This window comes from Phalacrocorax carbo, chromosome 3, assembly GCF_963921805.1.
Source record: "Phalacrocorax carbo chromosome 3, bPhaCar2.1, whole genome shotgun sequence".
Classification (NCBI taxonomy): Eukaryota; Metazoa; Chordata; class Aves; order Suliformes; family Phalacrocoracidae; genus Phalacrocorax; species Phalacrocorax carbo.
In genome coordinates, this window is record NC_087515.1 from 85,171,227 (window position 1) to 85,189,440 (window position 18,214).

At 43.6% G+C, this 18,214-nt stretch overlaps 2 protein-coding genes and 1 long non-coding RNA gene across 6 annotated transcripts in view; 1 reads left to right on the forward strand and 2 right to left on the reverse strand.

The window, feature by feature from the left end:
* Positions 1-1,281: 1,281 nt before the first annotated feature.
* Positions 1,282-9,863, reverse strand: LOC135312630 (uncharacterized). Its single transcript, XR_010372261.1, has 3 exons — positions 9,692-9,863; positions 2,161-9,167; positions 1,282-1,539 (listed from the first exon to the last, which is right to left on the reverse strand). It is a non-coding gene; the product is annotated as an uncharacterized LOC135312630 (long non-coding RNA).
* A 146-nt stretch (positions 9,864-10,009) lies between these two features.
* Positions 10,010-18,214, forward strand: part of GPR63 (G protein-coupled receptor 63) — a 31,457-nt gene continuing 23,252 nt past the window's right edge. For all 4 annotated transcript variants that reach the window (XM_064447600.1, XM_064447598.1, XM_064447597.1 and 1 more), the window contains exon 1: positions 10,010-10,405. The gene's annotated coding sequence lies outside the window, so the exon portion shown is untranslated. The remainder of the gene's footprint in view (positions 10,406-18,214) is intronic.
* LOC135312790 (basic proline-rich protein-like) lies at positions 10,352-18,199 on the reverse strand. Its single transcript, XM_064448564.1, has 2 exons — positions 18,117-18,199; positions 10,352-11,072 (listed from the first exon to the last, which is right to left on the reverse strand). Exons 1-2 carry the CDS (start codon positions 18,197-18,199, stop codon positions 10,352-10,354), a joined length of 804 nt encoding a protein of 267 aa, XP_064304634.1.

The following is an 18,214-nucleotide window of genomic DNA, read 5'->3' on the forward strand; positions in this document are numbered from 1 at the left end:
TGTTCCTGTAAGCATCTACTGATTACCCCTACAAAGAATACACTGGGATAAAATATGCCAGCATGAGTGCCGTGCTAAAGCTGCGTGGTATCTTTGTGGTTGACTTGCCAGAATGAGATGTCCATTGGTCAAGGTGTCAAACACCCTGTCACCAACATGTCAGAACTTGCAAGGACCAGCAGTGTGGTACAGAGGCATCCAAAGAGACCAAGAAGAACTGGGCCTTAGGGCAGTGTGAAAGGAAAACAGCAGTTTTTGAGTTAGACCCACAAGCCCATATTGTCCATTGATTTTTCCTGCCATCTATCAGGTGCCTCTCAGCGTGCCACAAGACAACACCTGAGAACGCATAAATCTGGGTGTGAAGTGCTTTCACCCTGTCCAGAAATGCTGCAAGCTTAGTATTTCAAAGGTCTTCACTGCACAGAGACTATCATGCAGATTGCAGCAGAAATAACTGGTTGCATAGATACAGCTACTGGGCTGTGTCAGATAGTCACCACAGAAATGGCAGAAGCTGTTGCTGTCCTTTCTTTCGGAGTTCACTTGCCTCTAGAGCTCAGTTGTGGTACAGCCTTTGTGGGCACTCCTAATCTACTTCTGCACAAAGTCAGCTGGTGTCATTTAACCTATTGCTTAATGTATTTTGAGCTAATCTTGGCTGACCTTTTGCTGAAGCAAATAAGAAACACTTGTACGAGCCTTTCTGCTGGCTCAGCTCTGATGACAGTGCCCTCCAGTACAAAAGCAGTCATGTCTAAAACTTCCACAGATGCTTTCACAAAAGTTATTTAACACAACTCCGCAGGTCAGTAAGAGCTCAATCCCTGCACAGGCAAGGCGTAGCAGAGCAGAATGTGGATCTTCTCCTTTTAATCCCTAAGGTAGAGCTATAGTTATGTCCCCACATAGACAGCAGGATGCTCAGACTGTAGAATTCAGGTAATTTTTTTTGGTTGTTCTGCACAAGAAAGAAAGACTCCAAGCTGCGTTACAGCATTCTCATTAAATTGGCAGAGCTGGAAATCACAGATGTCATCTTTGTACTGAACAGAGTTCATCCCACCGTGACTTCCACTGAAAAGCTGTTCCAGAAACTGATTCTTCTGATGATTAGAAATGTTTTAAATTTCAAGCCTAAATTTATTCATAGCTCTTCTCCCTCCTTGGTGATTGCCATCTTACTGCCTGTGTATTTATAGGCATCAATCATAATATTAGAAAGGACTTTATATAGAGCAATCAGGAGAAATATGCTCCAGTAAACATGATCTCAAATTGAAAAAAGGATGGTTTTATTTTTCCAAGTTTGTTTGTTAAAATACATCTTTGCTATAACCACCTCCTCCCTGCATGAAAAAAAAATAACATCAGAGCTGGCGTCAGCTGGTCTGTTTGAAGACAAAAAGGGAAAGGAGTATGCTGATCATTAGCAAAAGGTTGATTCTTCAAACATGTTTACTTTCAATAACACAGAGTTGTTTTAAAAGAACATAGAGCTTTCACATTAACAATCCTTTTCTCCCCGGTAATAAGCATCTATAAGAATAAGATAGCATCAAATTATTAAGTTTTAAATTGATATTTTATTTATTCTTTGGATATTATGCAACCCTCCCCCCCCTGAAAAAAACCAACAGGTAGCACCTTCTTTGATTTGCTAGAAAACTAACGTAAAATGTCTGGGCTTTTAAAATACAAAACTAAAACAGTGAAGAACCTTATAGAAGAATAGCCTCCTGCCTGCTTGTGTGATTGCCTTTACAGGTGCCCTACATTATTGTTTCATGTGGATACTGAATAGACAAGAACTAATGTGCCAAGCAAAATGTAAGATGCAAAATGTCAGATTGCTAGAAAGTCATTACTTGTCTAAGTAAAATGGGTAAGAAAAAGTTTATTTCTTCAGCCTGTATCTGTTTGTTTGAACTCTAGTGCAAGGCCTTCAAGTCAAAGGGTACATCATATAAGGGGTGTATGCACATATGCACACATGCACACACAAACAGCTCAATATCATAAAGTCTCTGATAACAACCTCCTAACTGTTTACTTTCTGCATTTGTGCATCTAAAAATTAGGAAATAAATTAAGAAAATAAATAAAAACCTATGAAGATCGCAGTGATGTGTAAGGAGCACCCATTCCCCTCCTCCTTACCTACTCAGCATGGAGATCACCAGCCACAAAGGAAGAAGTTGACTTCTTCATCGCAGGACTCGGGTACTGCTCCAAAGGTAACTCCAATTTGCTCTCTCTGTTGTCTTCCTATGTAGGATCTACATCTACAGAGCTTTCACCTTGTCCACCTCATACTAAAGACATGTTTGAGCTTATTTACGTAAGAATTCCACTTCACTCAAAGTAGAGCTCTTCCTTTGGAAGACCTGCAACACTGGGACCAATAGACATATTCATACATTATACAGGAAATTGTAAAAGTAATAATTCACGGATTCAGAATAAAATTCTGAACCTGTATAGGTTAACACCAGTTATAAAAATTAAGAACACTGTTTCATTGGCTAAATTAGTTGGCTTTCTCTGAAGTACACAGATTGTCACATAGCTTTGCCAGATCTAATGACCAGGTACAACTCAGAAAAGAAACGTTGGAGTTATTGAGACTGAAGTTCTCAGAAATCACTGGGTGAATATGTGGTGGCATTCAAACAACAGGCAAAAAAGGTGTCTGGCATCATCTGAAATGGTAGTGAGAGAGCATAATTTTGCCTTAACTCTAGTGTGACTCTCTTGTATCCACATTTTTAATGCTCTGTACAGTTCTGGCCCTGGTATCTGGAAAAGGACATGGAAGAGTTAGGGAAGATACAGAGAAAACAATTGAAATTATAAAAGGGATTAAAGGGACTGGCTGCCCTATGAGACCCGACTAAAAAATTTGAGGCTTTTCAATTGGGAAGGGTAAGTGCTGTGGTGAGACTTGTTCAATGTTTATGAAATCACAAAGGTGGCTGAAAAGATGAATAAGGAACCATTTTTCATCACAGCGTAGAGCTTGGCTTATTTGGTGAAATTAGTTTAAAACAGATGAAAAGAACACATGACTTTACACAGTAGCTAGTGAATTTCTGACCTTGCTACCAAAAGAGGTTGTGAAAGCAGATCCCAACAGCAGGTTCAAACAGGAATTGGACAAGTTCATGTAGAATAGGTCCAAAAATGGATAGTGAAAGGACTAGGTAAGGATTTACCTTCCTAACAGCCATGGAAGCCAGGGGACTAACACAGAAAAGGCCTGAAGAAGGTGGCCAAGCTTGTGTGCACTCTATAAATAGTTTCTCCTACTGCTCCTGTTTCTGTTTGCTTTTCTGTTTGGGTACTTACGGGCAAAACCTTGAAGCGCCCCTTGGGGGAGAGAGGGCTATGGTAATGAAAACAAGGAGAAAAAATGAACTACAATGAAAAATAAATGGAAGAAAGGGAAGAGTTACAGGTTTGAAACTACAGAGATAGGGAACTGGAAGAGGGCATGAAGCAGAGAAACCCTGACGTCACCCACCACTTCTCGAACGTTAACTGAGGAAGAGGTGGATGCTCCCCAGTGATGCTCTGCTTGGAGATGTGGGAGGATGATGGAATGAATGGACACAGGTTCCCACAGTCACCAGGATCCCCCCATCACGCTTCCTTCTTCTGGTGACATGAGTAACCAAGACGGACAGGGCCTGGAAGAGACTGAGGAGGAGGTCCTGCAACTTGGAAGGGCCTTGGTTAGGGAGTGTATAAATAAAAAGTTGAGAGGAAAAAGTGCGGCTAGAACTTCAGTGAGAATTTCTGGAGGAGAGACCGCAGCCTGCCTTGTTTGATGTACACTCAAAGTATCTGACATGTGCCAGGGTCTCTTGCCGCTGTCAAAGAAAAAAAAAACGATCCCCAGTCCGACCCAGTGGGGCACCTCCTGTGTTCACGTATGTCCTTGGACATCTTCTTTCTCTCTGAGGAGTACAAGTTGTAAAAGCCTCCACAGGTGAAAGTCACTGTTAAATTACTAGTGCTGACCTAAAAATGGTAAGGCATATTTAAGACAAACGGAACTTAAAAAGAATTTGAAACATTAGCTAATGCCAGGTGTAATTAAAATAGAGTGGTGTCTTTTTTTTCAAGAGAGAACTGAAAATTATGTGCAACACCACAGTAAAAATTTGTTTTAAACTCACGATTCCATGTTCATTCTTTGCTGAAATTACTTACCAATTGAGAGGAGGGGATTCCAACATAGATATTTCCCAGTGGTAAATTGTTTACCTTACTTACTCTAATGCTCTCTTTCAATAAGTGAGTTTTTCACCATTATTTTTATTTAATTGGAGCATCTATGAAGCATTTGTTATTGGTTAGCAGCTCAGAAACCTGTTTTATTATAGAGGTCACTTCATAACATTAGGTTCACAGGACATTGTCTTTGGTTCTGAATAAAAAGAAATGGGAATTTTTAAAATTAATAATATCTATGTTGTCCACCTTGATTTATAGCCTCTGTTAAAAGTAAAATTTGCTGGTGAATGAATGGCAATAGTTTTAACATGATGCACAGAATTAGATATTGTAATACCAAGTTTGTGACATCAGAAAAGAAAGGTGCCTTGTGGCAGAAGCCTTGTTGTGTTATGCTTTTCCTAGAGAGCGTAGCTGCAGAGAACACTGGGCATGTTCAGACACTGCACTGTAGATAGTTTCCAGCATTAGGACATTGGAAAGTCATCCCAGCCGGTTTCACTAGACTATAATGTAAAGACCCCAAAGCATTTGCTGAAAATAAAAACTATAATTTGCTGAAAATAAAGACTGTAATTTAAATTCCTATGTTATCAGTAAAAATAATTGTTTTAAAAACAAATATATCAATATGCACCATGCAGGTTCTACTGAAAATTGGATTGAATAACTGGAGTAGATATAAATCTAGTCTAAATGTGACAGGATAGCAAATTTACAAAACCAGACACAGCTGGGATCTGGATGGGGAGAAAGACTCGCTTCTTTTATTACACGCTCTTCATGGAAGCACAGGAAACACTAAACTGGGGGGAAGGAAGGGCAGAGAGTAGGGAAAGAAGTTTATAGTTCCTCTCTAGGAAGTCCATACATCAAGATTTTTTTGGCCCTGGTTCCTGGATTAAGGAACAAAATGAAACAAATGTCATATTAGAAAGAGTATATCAGCTTTAGTAATACTGGATATTGCCTCCCTGCCACGATTAGAAACACCAGAAAGCGTCCAGCATACTAGCTGCAAGGGGAGGTCGGTTGGTTCTCCTATAGGAGAGTCTAAATGAAGAGAAGTGTTTTAAGTCTCATTCCTTTCTTAAAACTGGGACATGGGATGAGGATACATAGTTCTCAGAATTGAATTTCATGGGCAAAATATCACCTTGGAGATTATTCTGTGCCATGTCCTCCACTCCCATGAGCTTCTGAAACAATTATAATTGCTGAAGGATTGAAGTTACAACTCAGACACTTCAGGGTCTTATAGATCTGAAGCTGAATGTTGAATTTTCCCAAAACATTTTTTTCACAGCAATGTGGATGGCGCACAGATGCAATAGAGCTTTGGTTTATCTTGCTTCAAATGCAAACAGTAGCAACTGAAGCAGCAAATGGCCTTTGAGAGGAAGGTGAATTTATGAGGGTTTTGACCATCTTTTCATTTTTGCTATGAAAAACAAGAGGAATGACTTCAACAGCAGTCAGATGACCAAAAGGGAAGACAAGAGACACTGAATGCATGGCAATACCTGAAATTACAACAAAATAAATGATCTCCTGTTCTCTTGGCAATGACACAAATTTTGCTCAAATGCTTTCTCTTTCTCTCTCTTCGTCGCAGAATAAAAACAGGATAGAAAACAAAGTACTGAAGCTGTGAGTAAATTACTAATTGATATTTGCTCGACTGCAAAAGCAGCTCTAGAAGACCTTATTCTTCTAGCGAAAGGTGCGAAAGCATTTTCATGCTACATTTCAAACTCAGCTCCAGTTCACAAGCCTTCTGCATCAATTCTCAGATAAATGTAATAAATTTCCATTTCAAAATAGCAGTCTGTTTTTTCCACTATAATCCTTACTCACCCAGTCTTTTTTCACTCACTCTACTTACTGTGGTGAGCTTGCTTATATTCCACATATGGGCAGAACAAAACACTTGTGTAACTTCAAGCACATGAATAACCCCACCAAGGTCAGACTTTGGTACCATCCCTTTGCTGTTACACTATGCTGTGTTTTTCCATGTCTTCAAATTCATTCTTTTACAAAGAAAAAGCAGGCAAAAGGGATGATAAGGTTTTTATGCTGCATATACCTGAAACCACGTTTTGACGTCTTCCTTTTCTTCAGGGCATAGACTTCAGACAGCCTGAAACTCAAGACACTTTTGGGGTTGTATACAACTAACTGCTTAATAAAATAAGTGCAAATATAAAATCTCTGAACATTTGTGGGTTTTTTTCCTGCTTACCTGCATGATTTCTGCTGTTGTTAGGGGGGGAAAAAAATCTCACTGCATCTTTTTATCATCCATATTCAATGTTTCTGAAAAGCACACCTCTTCTTTTGGGCAAGTCTTCCCTGCCACCCCTGTCCCAACATTACTCTTTGGGCTGTTCAGCAAGAAAGAAATCTGTGAGGCTGAGTTTTTACTAAAACTGAAGAGCAGTCATGTTATGGCCTGATTTCCCTTCAAACAATACTAATGGTTTCACAAAAAGGTCTGACCATTTGCTCTGAATTTTCACATACTATATTGAAAATCATCACTGAACAGAGTTAAATTTCATAAATATGAATAGAATAATCAGGAAAAGTCTAAACAATGCTGAAATGCTCATGTAGGATGTTTTCAACTGACAACTGTTTCAAGAATTCTGACAGTTGCGCACAAAGTGAATTAGCATAAGCATTATCTTACTTTTATTGTAATAATAATAATAACAATTTAAGCTAATAAGCGCAGTGATGAAGTGATGAGTCATTGCTCTAGGAAAATGACCAAGGAGTCTGGAAAAGGCTAACAAATACTGTAGTCAACGAAGATTCCCTGTCCTCAGTATTATCTCAGGAGTTAATGAGACCTGTCGCCACTGTTATAATAGTAGACAGAAGCAGACACTCCACCTTCAAGGCCTTGTTTTCAGTGAGGCATTACTTAAAACAGATGAATTGTACGTTAGCAGACTGAGCACAGTTTGGAGCAGTAAGGCATACCGGCAATCAGCAAGTTGACCACTGTGTTGTCCAAGCCCCTCCCTGGTAAACGAAACAAAAAAGGCCAGTGCTTCATTCAGCACTGCTGTTCCACGCCACATCACGGGGAGAGACCCGTACATTACTGCTACTGCAAGAGAGGGGGAAGTTCAGGGGGGGAGGGGACGGGGGAAGTCACAGTTCATGTCTGCTGATTAAATTTATCCTCCTTGTGGAACCTGCTTCTGGGGTGAGGTAATTCAGAGGATCCTCATTTGTACAACAGAATTTTTTCCTAACTTCTTTCAGCACAAGACCTGCTTTTCCCTGCTTTTTTGGGTCTGAATGACTAAGCTTTTCTGCAGTCTTTTCTGAAGGAAACCTTTTTTCTTCTGTCCACGGAACAGTTCGAATAACTAGCCCTTTGTATTTTAAGTTATTCATTAAAGTTCAATGGCATTCTCGTCCAGCTTGTCCTAGGGCAACTATTATAAGGTTAACCTTTCTATAGCTGTGAATCCAGAGAAATTTCTCAGTTTTCTCTGCACCCAGCCAGACACAAATATGTATAAATACACCTTTGCTACGGCTCATAGTTGTTGCCTCAATACCCATTCCGATTTCCCAAAGCAGCACTGAACGTCAAGGGGTAAAAAGGTCACAAGTCACGAAAGGCAGTTTCAGAAGGGCAGAGAGGACCTCATCGTTGGGGTTTTTTGGGTAAGAGAGATAGCGATCCTCAATAGTGTGTCCTGGACACAGCTAAAGTATTGTACTTATATTAGAGGGATAACAAAAATAAAACCCCCAAACTAGTCAGTCCCCTACAAAGCAATCGTGCGTAGCAGAGTCTTTACCCCAGCCACATATCCCCACAGGTCACCATCCCTCCACCACTTGGCTGCTTCTTCAGCCTTATGATGACTCTCCCAAAGCTGGGGTGCTGCTTGGCAACCTCACCTAGAAAGCAGGTTCCTTTCTGCTTTAGTTTCTCTTTTCAAATTAGGCTCTTGGAATGCTTTCCTAAACCTCCTTTCCAAAACAAAGAGGAAGGAGATGTGAAGCTCATACCTAAAACCAAGGGACATTTACACAAATCCATTGGGTACAATTAGGCAGATGGAGAATTAAACAGCTTCTTCTATCCACTGCTATATGTAGCTCCTTGCTTTGACAGTAAGAACCAGACATTGTTATGTATAATTACTCAAAAACCCCACTACAGGATCATTTTAAAATGTGTGTTGCCTCTTCCACAAGATGGAGTGCAGTGATAATATCTGAGGATTTTCAAATTGAATCAATATATCCTGCCTCCCCTATGCTACAAAAAGCCTTTAAAGACTTTAGCCAACTATAGCAAAACAAATCAGAAGCCCCAGTGGGGCAGTTTCTCACTGGTTAGTTATGCTTATTTCAGATGGGAGGAGTTCAGAGTGCATCCCAGAAAACAAACAGACCCCGCAGTTTTTTTTCTTTCTGCGCTCAAAATAAGCAGTAGAACATAATAGTGATTTTCCTCTGATGGAAAATTACAACAAAAAAGTGCTCACACCCACTTGTTAAAGAAGATGTAAGAATAAAGAAATAATTTCACTTGGTCAAGAATTTTTAAAGCAGTCAGAAAGAATTGCTTCCTCTCTGGATTCGCCTTGCGGTTCTCAGTCATAGCCTTGTGGGTGCAGGGCAGCTGAACTCTGTTGAGAGTTGTACTTCTCAAACATCAAAGCAGGACCAGTGGATGTAGCGGCTAACATTCTGCTGGCATCCCATCAGCGTCACGCTTCAGGGATCCATTTGGGAGCCAAGAAGCTTACTTATTCTCTTTTCACATGTTCTGAGTTCACTGTGAGCAGTTGTGATCTGGTTCAGAGACCTGTTAGCTGGCAATAAGGTAAATGTAGTTTGAGTAGGAAAAAGGGATTGTGAAGGAGTCTTCCTGGTTCAAACATCAAGTTCTGTAAAGAATAAGGGTTTTCATATCAATTCACATCCTTGTACACCCATTTAATATGATACAGTGAGTCTTGCCAATCATACATATTTTAATTATGAAAATTAAACTAGCTAAAACCACAATAAGCTACTCTGAATCACGTAGCCTTTGGCTGAAATCATGCTCTCTTGCCTCACACTCCTCTGCATCGGTAGCCACCCTATCCCAGTCTGGAGGTGGTCCGGCCGCCCGTACCACATACTGCACGACCTCAGCGTTGCAACTGTATCCGATCTGGCAAACCTTCCTCCTTACCAAGGTAGCTACGTGGGCAAGGAGGAGACACAGAGGCTTAACCCTTAAAAATTCACCGGCACAGCCCTTTATGATGGAGACAGTGACTCTTGGAGATGTATTAGTTTTCCCTTTACGTTCGCAAGGACTAGGATACCACCAAGGGCACACCGTATCTATGTCCCTGCCTGGCAGGAGGCTTGGCGCTCGCTCCTCTGCATGTGTCAGTCCTGCTTTCGCCATCTCTTTTACCTGCGTTTTTACAAGAGGCGCCTCCAACTTTACTGGAACAGCCTGATCGACGCTTTGCCGGTGAGAACCGAACGGGGGCCTTGCTGCAGAGCGGCTAAGCCCAGCCTAAGCCGCCCCTCTTCCCGCAGGAGCGGGGCGCAGGGCTCGGAGGGCAGCCCCGCCACCCTGCCCGGGACGGGGCGCGCGCACAGCCGCGGGAGCCGCGCGCCCCCAGCGTGCGTGCGCGCGTGCGCGCGCCCGCCCCCAGGAGGCGGGGCCGCGGGGCGCGCGGGCGGGCGGGGGCGGGGTCGGGGTTCGGCGGCGCTGAGGCGGCGGGCGGGACGGGCGGTGGCGGGGAGGGAGGTGCGGCCGGCCTGGCAGGGAGGCGGGGAAGCACCGGCGCTGCCAGTGGCTCCCCCGCTCCGCGGTCCGGCGGTTCCGCGGCGCTGCCCGTGTGGCGGAGCCGCTGCTGAAGCCGATGGGGAGGCGGCGCTGAGCGGGCTGCCCCCCGGGGGAGGTCGGCAGCCGGGGGCAGCGGCGCGGCGGGCGAGCGATGCCCCGCACTTTTCTGCTAGCGCTGCCCTTCCTCCTCCTCCTCCTCCTCCCTCTCCTGATCCCGGCTTTGAAGCTTTTGTTTTCCCCGGCCGCTGCGATGGCAGGAAACTTCCCGGAGGGATGGGCTCAGGCCGGGCTTGTGCTGCGCTGGGCTCCGCGGGGCACCGGCCGCGCCGTGAGGTGAGGCGCGGCGTTGGGCGGCGGCGGCAGTTCCGCGGCGCTGGGCTGCCGCTGCCCCCCGTCCGAGGGGGCGGCAGGAGCGGGGAGAGTTGCAGCGGGCACCGCCGGGAGCCCCGCGCCGTCGTGCCGGGACCCGCGGCCGGGAGGGCGCTCCGGCCCCGGGGGGACCCGCCCGCGCCGCCGTGCCGGTGGGCCGGGCCGGTTCGGGGACGGGGCGCCCGGCGGAGGCTGCGCGGGGCCGGGGCGGCCGGGCGCCCCCTCTCCCGCCGCTGGCGGGCAGCGGTCGGCGGCGGCTGAGGGGAGGAGGCGGGCGGGCAGAGCGGGGCCCGGCGGCGGGAGCGCTGCCGACACCGGGTGGGCGCTCCCGACCGGCCGGCGGGGTTCTCCTCCAGGGCGGTGGAGGCGGTGTGTGGGGGCCGCGCTGGCGGCTTGGGCTCCATCCCCGTGAGGCGGCCTCGCTCTCCGGAGCCGTCGGCTGAACGCCGCCTCGCAGCGCGGGCACCCGGGGGCGGAGGCGCCCCGGCCTCCCTGAGGCGGGACCCCCGGCTGGGGACACGGCGGGGCGGGGGGGGGGCTGCGCTCTGTCACCTGCTGTTCAGAGCCTGGGTTGTCACAACTCCCGATCAGGGAGAACCTGCCGCTGTCTGGTAGGGTGTAGGTGTTGGTCCTGATGGGGGGAGTCGCCCCTGGGGCGGGGGGGGAAGCGCCTCACTTAAGAAAACTGGTATTTTCTAAGCAAGTGTGTAACTTTTATTTAGGTGTTCCACATGGTTTTCTTTATACTTGATCTTTAAAGCAAGATGATCCAGTGCAGGCGAATATATGTAATAAAGCATATTATGAAGTTTTCCTTGTAAATCAGTAAAAACACTTTTCCTAGACAACAGTCGATTTGCGTAAAGGTACAGGGAACGTACACGTTTTAAATGCTTAGAGACAGGTATAGCCGGCAAGTTAGATTCATGCCTGAGAGGACTGTTAATAAAACTATCCTTACTGAAAACATGAATGCTTAAACAGTGGCAAATGGGTTTTGCACAGTGCATTTTCTGTGGGACTTTGTATATGTTCTGGCATTAGAGCAACGGTGACAGAGGCATTGGGTTATAACAGGGACAGTTTCAAATAGACCATTTCTGGATATCTGAAATCGTAAAGATATTTCAAAAAGTATTGATATGGCTATTCTGTGCTATACTGTCAGCTCTCAGATGTTGTTTTTGTGCAGTTATCTCATGTGAAAATGTATTTGCCAACATTGCTGTAGCTGTTTCCAGGATAACATCGTACACTCACTAGTAATCATATTTTTAGTCTCCAGAAGCATATTTTATAGTGATTAGTAATTAGAAGAATAATAATTTCTGAATAACTTTCATTTGAAATATTTAGTACCAAATGATCAGCCCTCAGAAACTCAGCTTCTTATGCTAATTTGCATGACTCGTTTGTTAGAGTGGCCTTTCTATAAGAGCCCATGCTAAAAGTATAGAACTTTTTTTTTTTACCAAGAAAAGAAATGAGACTGGATATTAGTAGATGACATGCCAAGCCTCTCTGCTCAGAGGAAACAGGAAGAAGCCAAGATGAGCTCTACTGACTTCTCATTTTTTTTCTTGTATACTACAATGTGTAGATGACTTTTGTCAGGTGGTGCTTATCAGCCTATGTTGTATACTTCATTGCATGTGCCAATTTTAAAGTCTTCCTCTAAGAATAATAGCAGACAAAGCTTGGAGAGGCTATGACCACTTCTCTACCGGCTAATTAAATGTACCCAAGACCATACTCTCTGGTCTTGAAGCCAACTGGCACAGATTAGCCCTTGTCAACACTGCTAAACTCTCCTGCCTTCCAGAATGGGATAGCTGAATACAAGCTGCTGGTTGGGACTGGCTCCTGGCCCGTGTTAAATCTGAAGTCATGCCTCAGAATTGCATGGGAGAGCTGTAGCTGGCCTGCGTTGGGAGGATGCTGCACCAGTCTGTTGCAGTTCAGCAGTCTGTGTGACTGAGTTTCATTTCCTGGGAATGCTTCCTGGCATTGCTTGATTTACTAGTGTGGACATAGTCTGTCAGTAACACTGTAAGAAGCCTCTCTTAACTCTGTGCTCAGTCATAGTGATCTAATTTCCCTGCATTGAGGATCTTAGGCACTATAAAATGCTGCTTTTCATAGTCAGCTGCTTAGAACTGTCAGGGCTACTGTTTTCCTCACTTGTGCAGGTGGGTGAAGAGGGAGTAGGTGAAGGCTCGGTGGCTTTCCCACTTGCCCGTAAGGGAGGGGTAAGCAGGATCAGGGACAGGCTTACACGGCTTGTTCTGATTGCTTGGGAATGTACTCCCAGTGCGTGCCCATAAGCAGTCCTGATGCCTGTGTGTGAACATGTCCGTGGCTCATGCTGTTTTGCTACTCTCCAAATTATTTTTCTGTAGGCAACAAGTTGGGCAGAGCAAGTATTTTTTTTTTTTAAATGTGCTGAAGATTATTGACTTCTAGATGCCTGGAGAGGTTACTCACCTGTTAAATTTATTAGACTACATGTTTAAAACAAATCATCATGGACTCTTGCCATGATTGCTGCCTCTTTTGTCACTGAAGTTATGAACAAATCCTGTGTACTTCATAACTTTCTGTAAGCTTGTGTTTTGGTTCACATTTTTTGCAGTATCTCACTATTCGGTTCAATGATGAAACAGTGCATGTGCATGGTGGTTTACGCTGTGCTTGCTTTTTGGGTTTGGCATGTGCAGTTAATCTTATGTAATAGTCTCATAAATAAATTTCAAGGCAATTCTAAAGGATGTCAGACTTAATTGTTACAAATGAAGAAAGTGAGGCGAGAGGAAGTGTAACTATTTATCTAAGGAATCCTGGTCGTAGGATCCAGAAGTAGAATCTCTAAACAAAAATTGATGTCAGGTCGCACTGCCTCTCATAGACATATAAAATACTTTCATAGAACAGTGTATTTTTTTTTCCTTCTGTATTTGCTGGCAGCTGTTATTTTGCTAACCTAGCTAGTAGTTCAGTTTGAACTTAAGTAGGAAAATTATTTAGTCACCTCCTTTCCAGCTGAGGATGATGCTCAGATACTTACCTAAACCTTACGTATGTGATGGGACTTAGTGAATGCTTTAAAGTACTTTCCCAAACAGGCAGCTTGCCTCTGAACTTTAAGTCAATTTCATTTGAATGAAACATCATAAAATACAAATCTTAACATTGAGATATTTCAACATGTACTTTAGGAGAAAGGTGAGCTATCCTTTTCTCCTGCCTCTATGTAAAAGCACTGATTCAGTAAGGTATTACACTTAGGCACGCGTTGAGGTGTCTGAGGAGTCCCACTGGTTCGAATGGCACTTAGAGAAATCTCTTGCATAACTGTAACCTAATTTACCTCAATCTAGATGTATATTATACACAAGCTGTGTTTAAAAGAATATTGTTAAGACCACATAAGCACAGAAGTGTTTGGAAATTTAAAGCTTTGAAGTGGTGATGATGCAGCCTTTGGGAGCTGTGCTTTATACTATCTGGGATCTGACTTTTTTCAGAGCACTTAGTGTCTCAATTTGGGCAACCAAAGTTTGTGGATGGCTGTGATTTTTGCATCTCCTCCTTGGAGTCACTAAAGCAAGGTTTGAATTGATTGACTATGACATGGTAACATACAATAATTGTGGAGAAAGCAAGGTTTTGAACAGTTCTTCATCTTGGTGAGTGCTGGGCCTTCTAAAGGAAGCTGGATTCTGTGTGGCTAAGTAGTACTTGGTCATGTAAATACTGCGTCATAGTGTTTAATTACGGTTCTATAACTGTTCCTTCTCAGGTCGTTAGAGCTTTACTTTCAAACCTTAATAGCATTCATTTTTTAACATAGTTTCTGGGAGTGTAGTTTTCCCAGTGCTTTTTCTTTTATCCCTAAAGCAAATGGAAGCAAAAGGAGTATTTTTTTTTCCCTGGGTATCTTTGATCACTTCCTATGTCCTTAACAGAGTTAGAACCTCTAAAGGCCAGATCTGACTGTAACTGACTGGGCTGTGGCAGTACGTTGTGATCTCTATGTGGATTGACAACGGCGGAGAATAGCATGCTTTATACATGGATTATGAAAAGACCCATGTTACCTCATAAATTTATGTAATATAATGTTGCTTTCTTAAGGAGTATGGTGGAACTTTGAGGCTTAGTTTCTGTTCTGTTGTCCACAGGGCAATTGCTGTCTGGTGACTTTACTGTTGTCTTCCCTGCAATATTTCACTCTTACTGACCTTCTTCTGGGCCATCTTGTTGCCCAGCTGCTTCCTGCATTTTTCTGCCAGAGCCTTCTCTTGACTGATTTCATAGAATCACAGAATCATTAAGGTTGGAAAACACCGCTAGGATCATCAAGTCCAACCATCAACCCAACACTACCGTGTCTCCTAAACCATGCCCTGAAGTGCCACATCTGGTGGACAGCAAGCTGACCCTGAGCCATCAATGTGTGCTTGTGGCCAAGAAGGCCAACGGTATCCTGGGATGCATTAAAAGGAGTGTGGCCAGCAGGTCGAGAGAGGTTATCCTCTTGCTCTTCTCTGCCCTAGTGAGACCACATCTGGAGTACTGCATCCAGTTCTGGGCTCCCCAGGTCAAGAAGGACAGGGAACTACTGGAGAGAGTCCAGCAGAGGGCTACGAAGATGATCAGGGGACTGAAGCATCTCCCTCATGAGGAAAGGCTGAGACACCTGGGTTTGTTCAGCCTGGAGAAGAGAAGATTGAAGGGAGATCTCATCAATGCTTATAATTATCTAAAGGGTGGGTGTCAGGAGAATGGGACTGGACTCTTTTCAGTGGTGCCCAATGACAGGACAAGGGGAAATGGGCACAAGTTGGAACACAGGAAGTTCTACCTGAGTATGAGAAAAGACTTCTTTCCTGTGAGGGTGCCAGAGCTCTGGAACAGGCTGCCCAGAGAGGTTGTGGAGTCTCCTTCCCTGGAGATGTTCAAAACCTTCCTGGACACGTTCCTGTGCCCCCTGCTCTAGGTGCCCCTGCTCAGTCAGGGGAGTTGGACAATATGATCTCTGGGGGTGCCTTCCAACCCCTACCATTCTGTGAGTCTATCAACATGTTTTCTGAACACCTCCAGGGATGGTGACTCCACCACCTCTCTGGGCAGCCTGTTCCAGTGCCTGACCACTCTTTCAGTAAACACATTTTTCCTAATACCCAATCTAAACCTCCCCTGATGCAGCTTGATGCCATTTCCTCTTGTCCTATCTCTAGTAACCTGGGAGAAGAGACCAACACCCACCTTGCTACGACCTCCTTTCAGGTAATAATTTCTAGTTGCTAGTCACTTTACTTGGCCAGTTAGAATATTTTATCCTAATCTGTGTTGCAGCCCACTAGTTGCGTGGGTAAGGCCAGCTGGCGAAGCATATCAGGTCAAAAAAGCAAAGGGAAAACGGGCTTTCAGATGCAGTGCTCAGACTTAAGAGGCTGTGGTGAAGGAATAATTCTGTTATAGCCTAAGGGGGCTGTGGGTGGAGCATAGAACTACAGAATAATTCAGACTGGAAGAGACCTCAGGAGGCCATGCAGGCCAACTCTCTGCCCGGCACTGAGCCAGTTTGAAAGTCAGATGAGGTTGCTCAGGATCATGTCCACCTGAGTTTTCAATATCACCAAGGATGAAGATTCTGCAGCGTCTGTGAATAACATGTTCTGGTGTTTGACTACTCTCACTATGTTTTTTTTTTCTTCCTGAGGCCTAGTTGGAGTTACCCATACTGTGGCTTGTGTGCAGTGTCCCTCATCCTTTGCTGTGAACCTCCAAGAAGAATCTGGTTCTTGTGCTCATTAAAAACAACAGATATTTTTTCAGATGCTTAATAACACACTTTGTCGGGAATACATATAACTTTTGCCAAACACGTAAAAAACAACCCTCTTCCAGCCAGTCTTGCAGACCTTATTCAATAGCATGCTGATCAAATCAGTTGAATTACTTTTTATTTTGCCTACATAAAAACCCCAAATCTTTTGCTAGCTTTGCTTTTTTAAAACAGATGAGACGTCTGAAATTTCTCCTTTCTTTCTCCCACATGGTCGTATATTGTATTTTCCAGCAGGTGCCTGCCTCATTATGTGCAGTGAATGGATGCTGGTGGTTTAGGAGATAAATCTAAGTCTTCAATGTGAACTTTTGAAAGGTAGCTGTCCAGTCCTGTGAATTGTTTTTCAACCTCATTAGGTATATGGACCCCTGCATAGCAAATTTAAACCCACTGACAATAGGCTAGCCCTCAGGGATCTGTTGGAAATAATCTGCTGAGGACTATGGTGACAATGAGGTAGTCTCACGTAGCCTTCCAGGCACTCGTACAGTCAGTGGAGAAAAATAAGCTTGTCCAGAAAGTGGTTTATCCCACCTGTGGCTCAATTACTTGCTCAGTGTGTCTCTGCTTTGTATCCTGAGAGTCTCTCTAGCTTTGCTATCTAGCTTTTAGGATAGCTACCTTTAGGCAAGGTTAATCCTTAGTGAGCACCTTTGCAGACCTTTTTCTTGTCATTATTCAGCATATGGTCACATGCCTTATTTACAAACCATTCTGAATGCTTAATAATTAACTTCAGTGTGTGTTTCTTCTGTGGTGGTATTCATCCCTTTAATAACTCAGTTCTTCAGGAACATTAAGTTATCTTCCTTACCTCACTAGCTTGTGCAAGCTATTCCCTCATTTTAAAAACAGGAAAAAGGAAAAAAGTGCTAGGAAAAAAGCTCACAGATGAGGGGTTCAGTTTGGGTTGCCTTGAGCACAAGGGGGAAACTTTGCAACAAAGTGCGAGGGGGGAAAAAAACCCCAATGTGTATTTTTGATGCAAATTGCAAAATAATAATCCTGTCTTTCTAAAGCTGTCTTAGCTAGAACTTCAAAAACCTGATACTACTTCAAAATGGTTATTGCTACAAGTTTTCTGCACCAGTAGTGTAATTCGCAAAATTATCGCTTTCAAAGGATCATACAAGTTTCATTGTGTATAATGTTAGAAAAGAGAGTATGATATCTTGTGAAAAATAGAGATGACTTTTTTTTTTGTCAAAGACTTGAAAAGTAATTTGAAAACACATTATATGTTGATTAAATTCTTATCTTCAGTAGGTAATACTCCAACAAGCCTTTTATTACTTGATCATTTTGATTCAGACTCTTCTGTCAGTTGTCACTTCTGAATTTTCTCTAGATGTTTTTCTGGAGTCTTACATGATATTTGTGGAAGTGTTTAGAAATACATGCACATAATGTATTTGTGGTATTTTGATTCCTGTATCACTAACTGTATGTATATATGCTTTTGCATATATTAGATCATAAATACTTTGGAGTTAATATATAATCATATATAATGATTTCAAACTGTATTTGTGTCCAAATTTACCATGCTTTCTCTTACTACCAAAATGATTTTAAGAAGTGAAGTAAAACAATATCCAAACTTCCCACATATAGCCAAAGCCATGCTGCGAAACACTGAAAGAATGTGTGTTACGTTTGCACATCCATTCTGTCAAAATTGCAGACGTGCACGCTGGTACCCCAGACCTTTGTACGCTTGGATTGAGTAATCTGGAAAAATTTGTGTGGCCTGGAGAGGAGCTACCTGATTATTTTTGGAGCAAAATCAACTGAGTAGCAGTTGGGCCTCCCGCCTCTTACCTTATTTCTGATTTGAAGGGTTCGTGAGTTGGTAGAGCTGAGAAGTTAATTCCATCCTTCACACTGCTGAATTCATTCAGCATGTCTGCTCAGGCTCC

Excerpts from the sequence above, each read along its gene's own strand:
- LOC135312790 (XM_064448564.1), bottom strand. The coding sequence starts at position 18,199 with ATGCTGAATGAATTCAGCAGTGTGAAGGATGGAATTAACTTCTCAGCT. Across the intron at positions 11,073-18,116 it reads CCCTTCAAATCAGAAATAAG|GACCAACACCTACACCCTAC; the intron begins GTAAGAGGCGGG and ends TCCCCCCATCAG.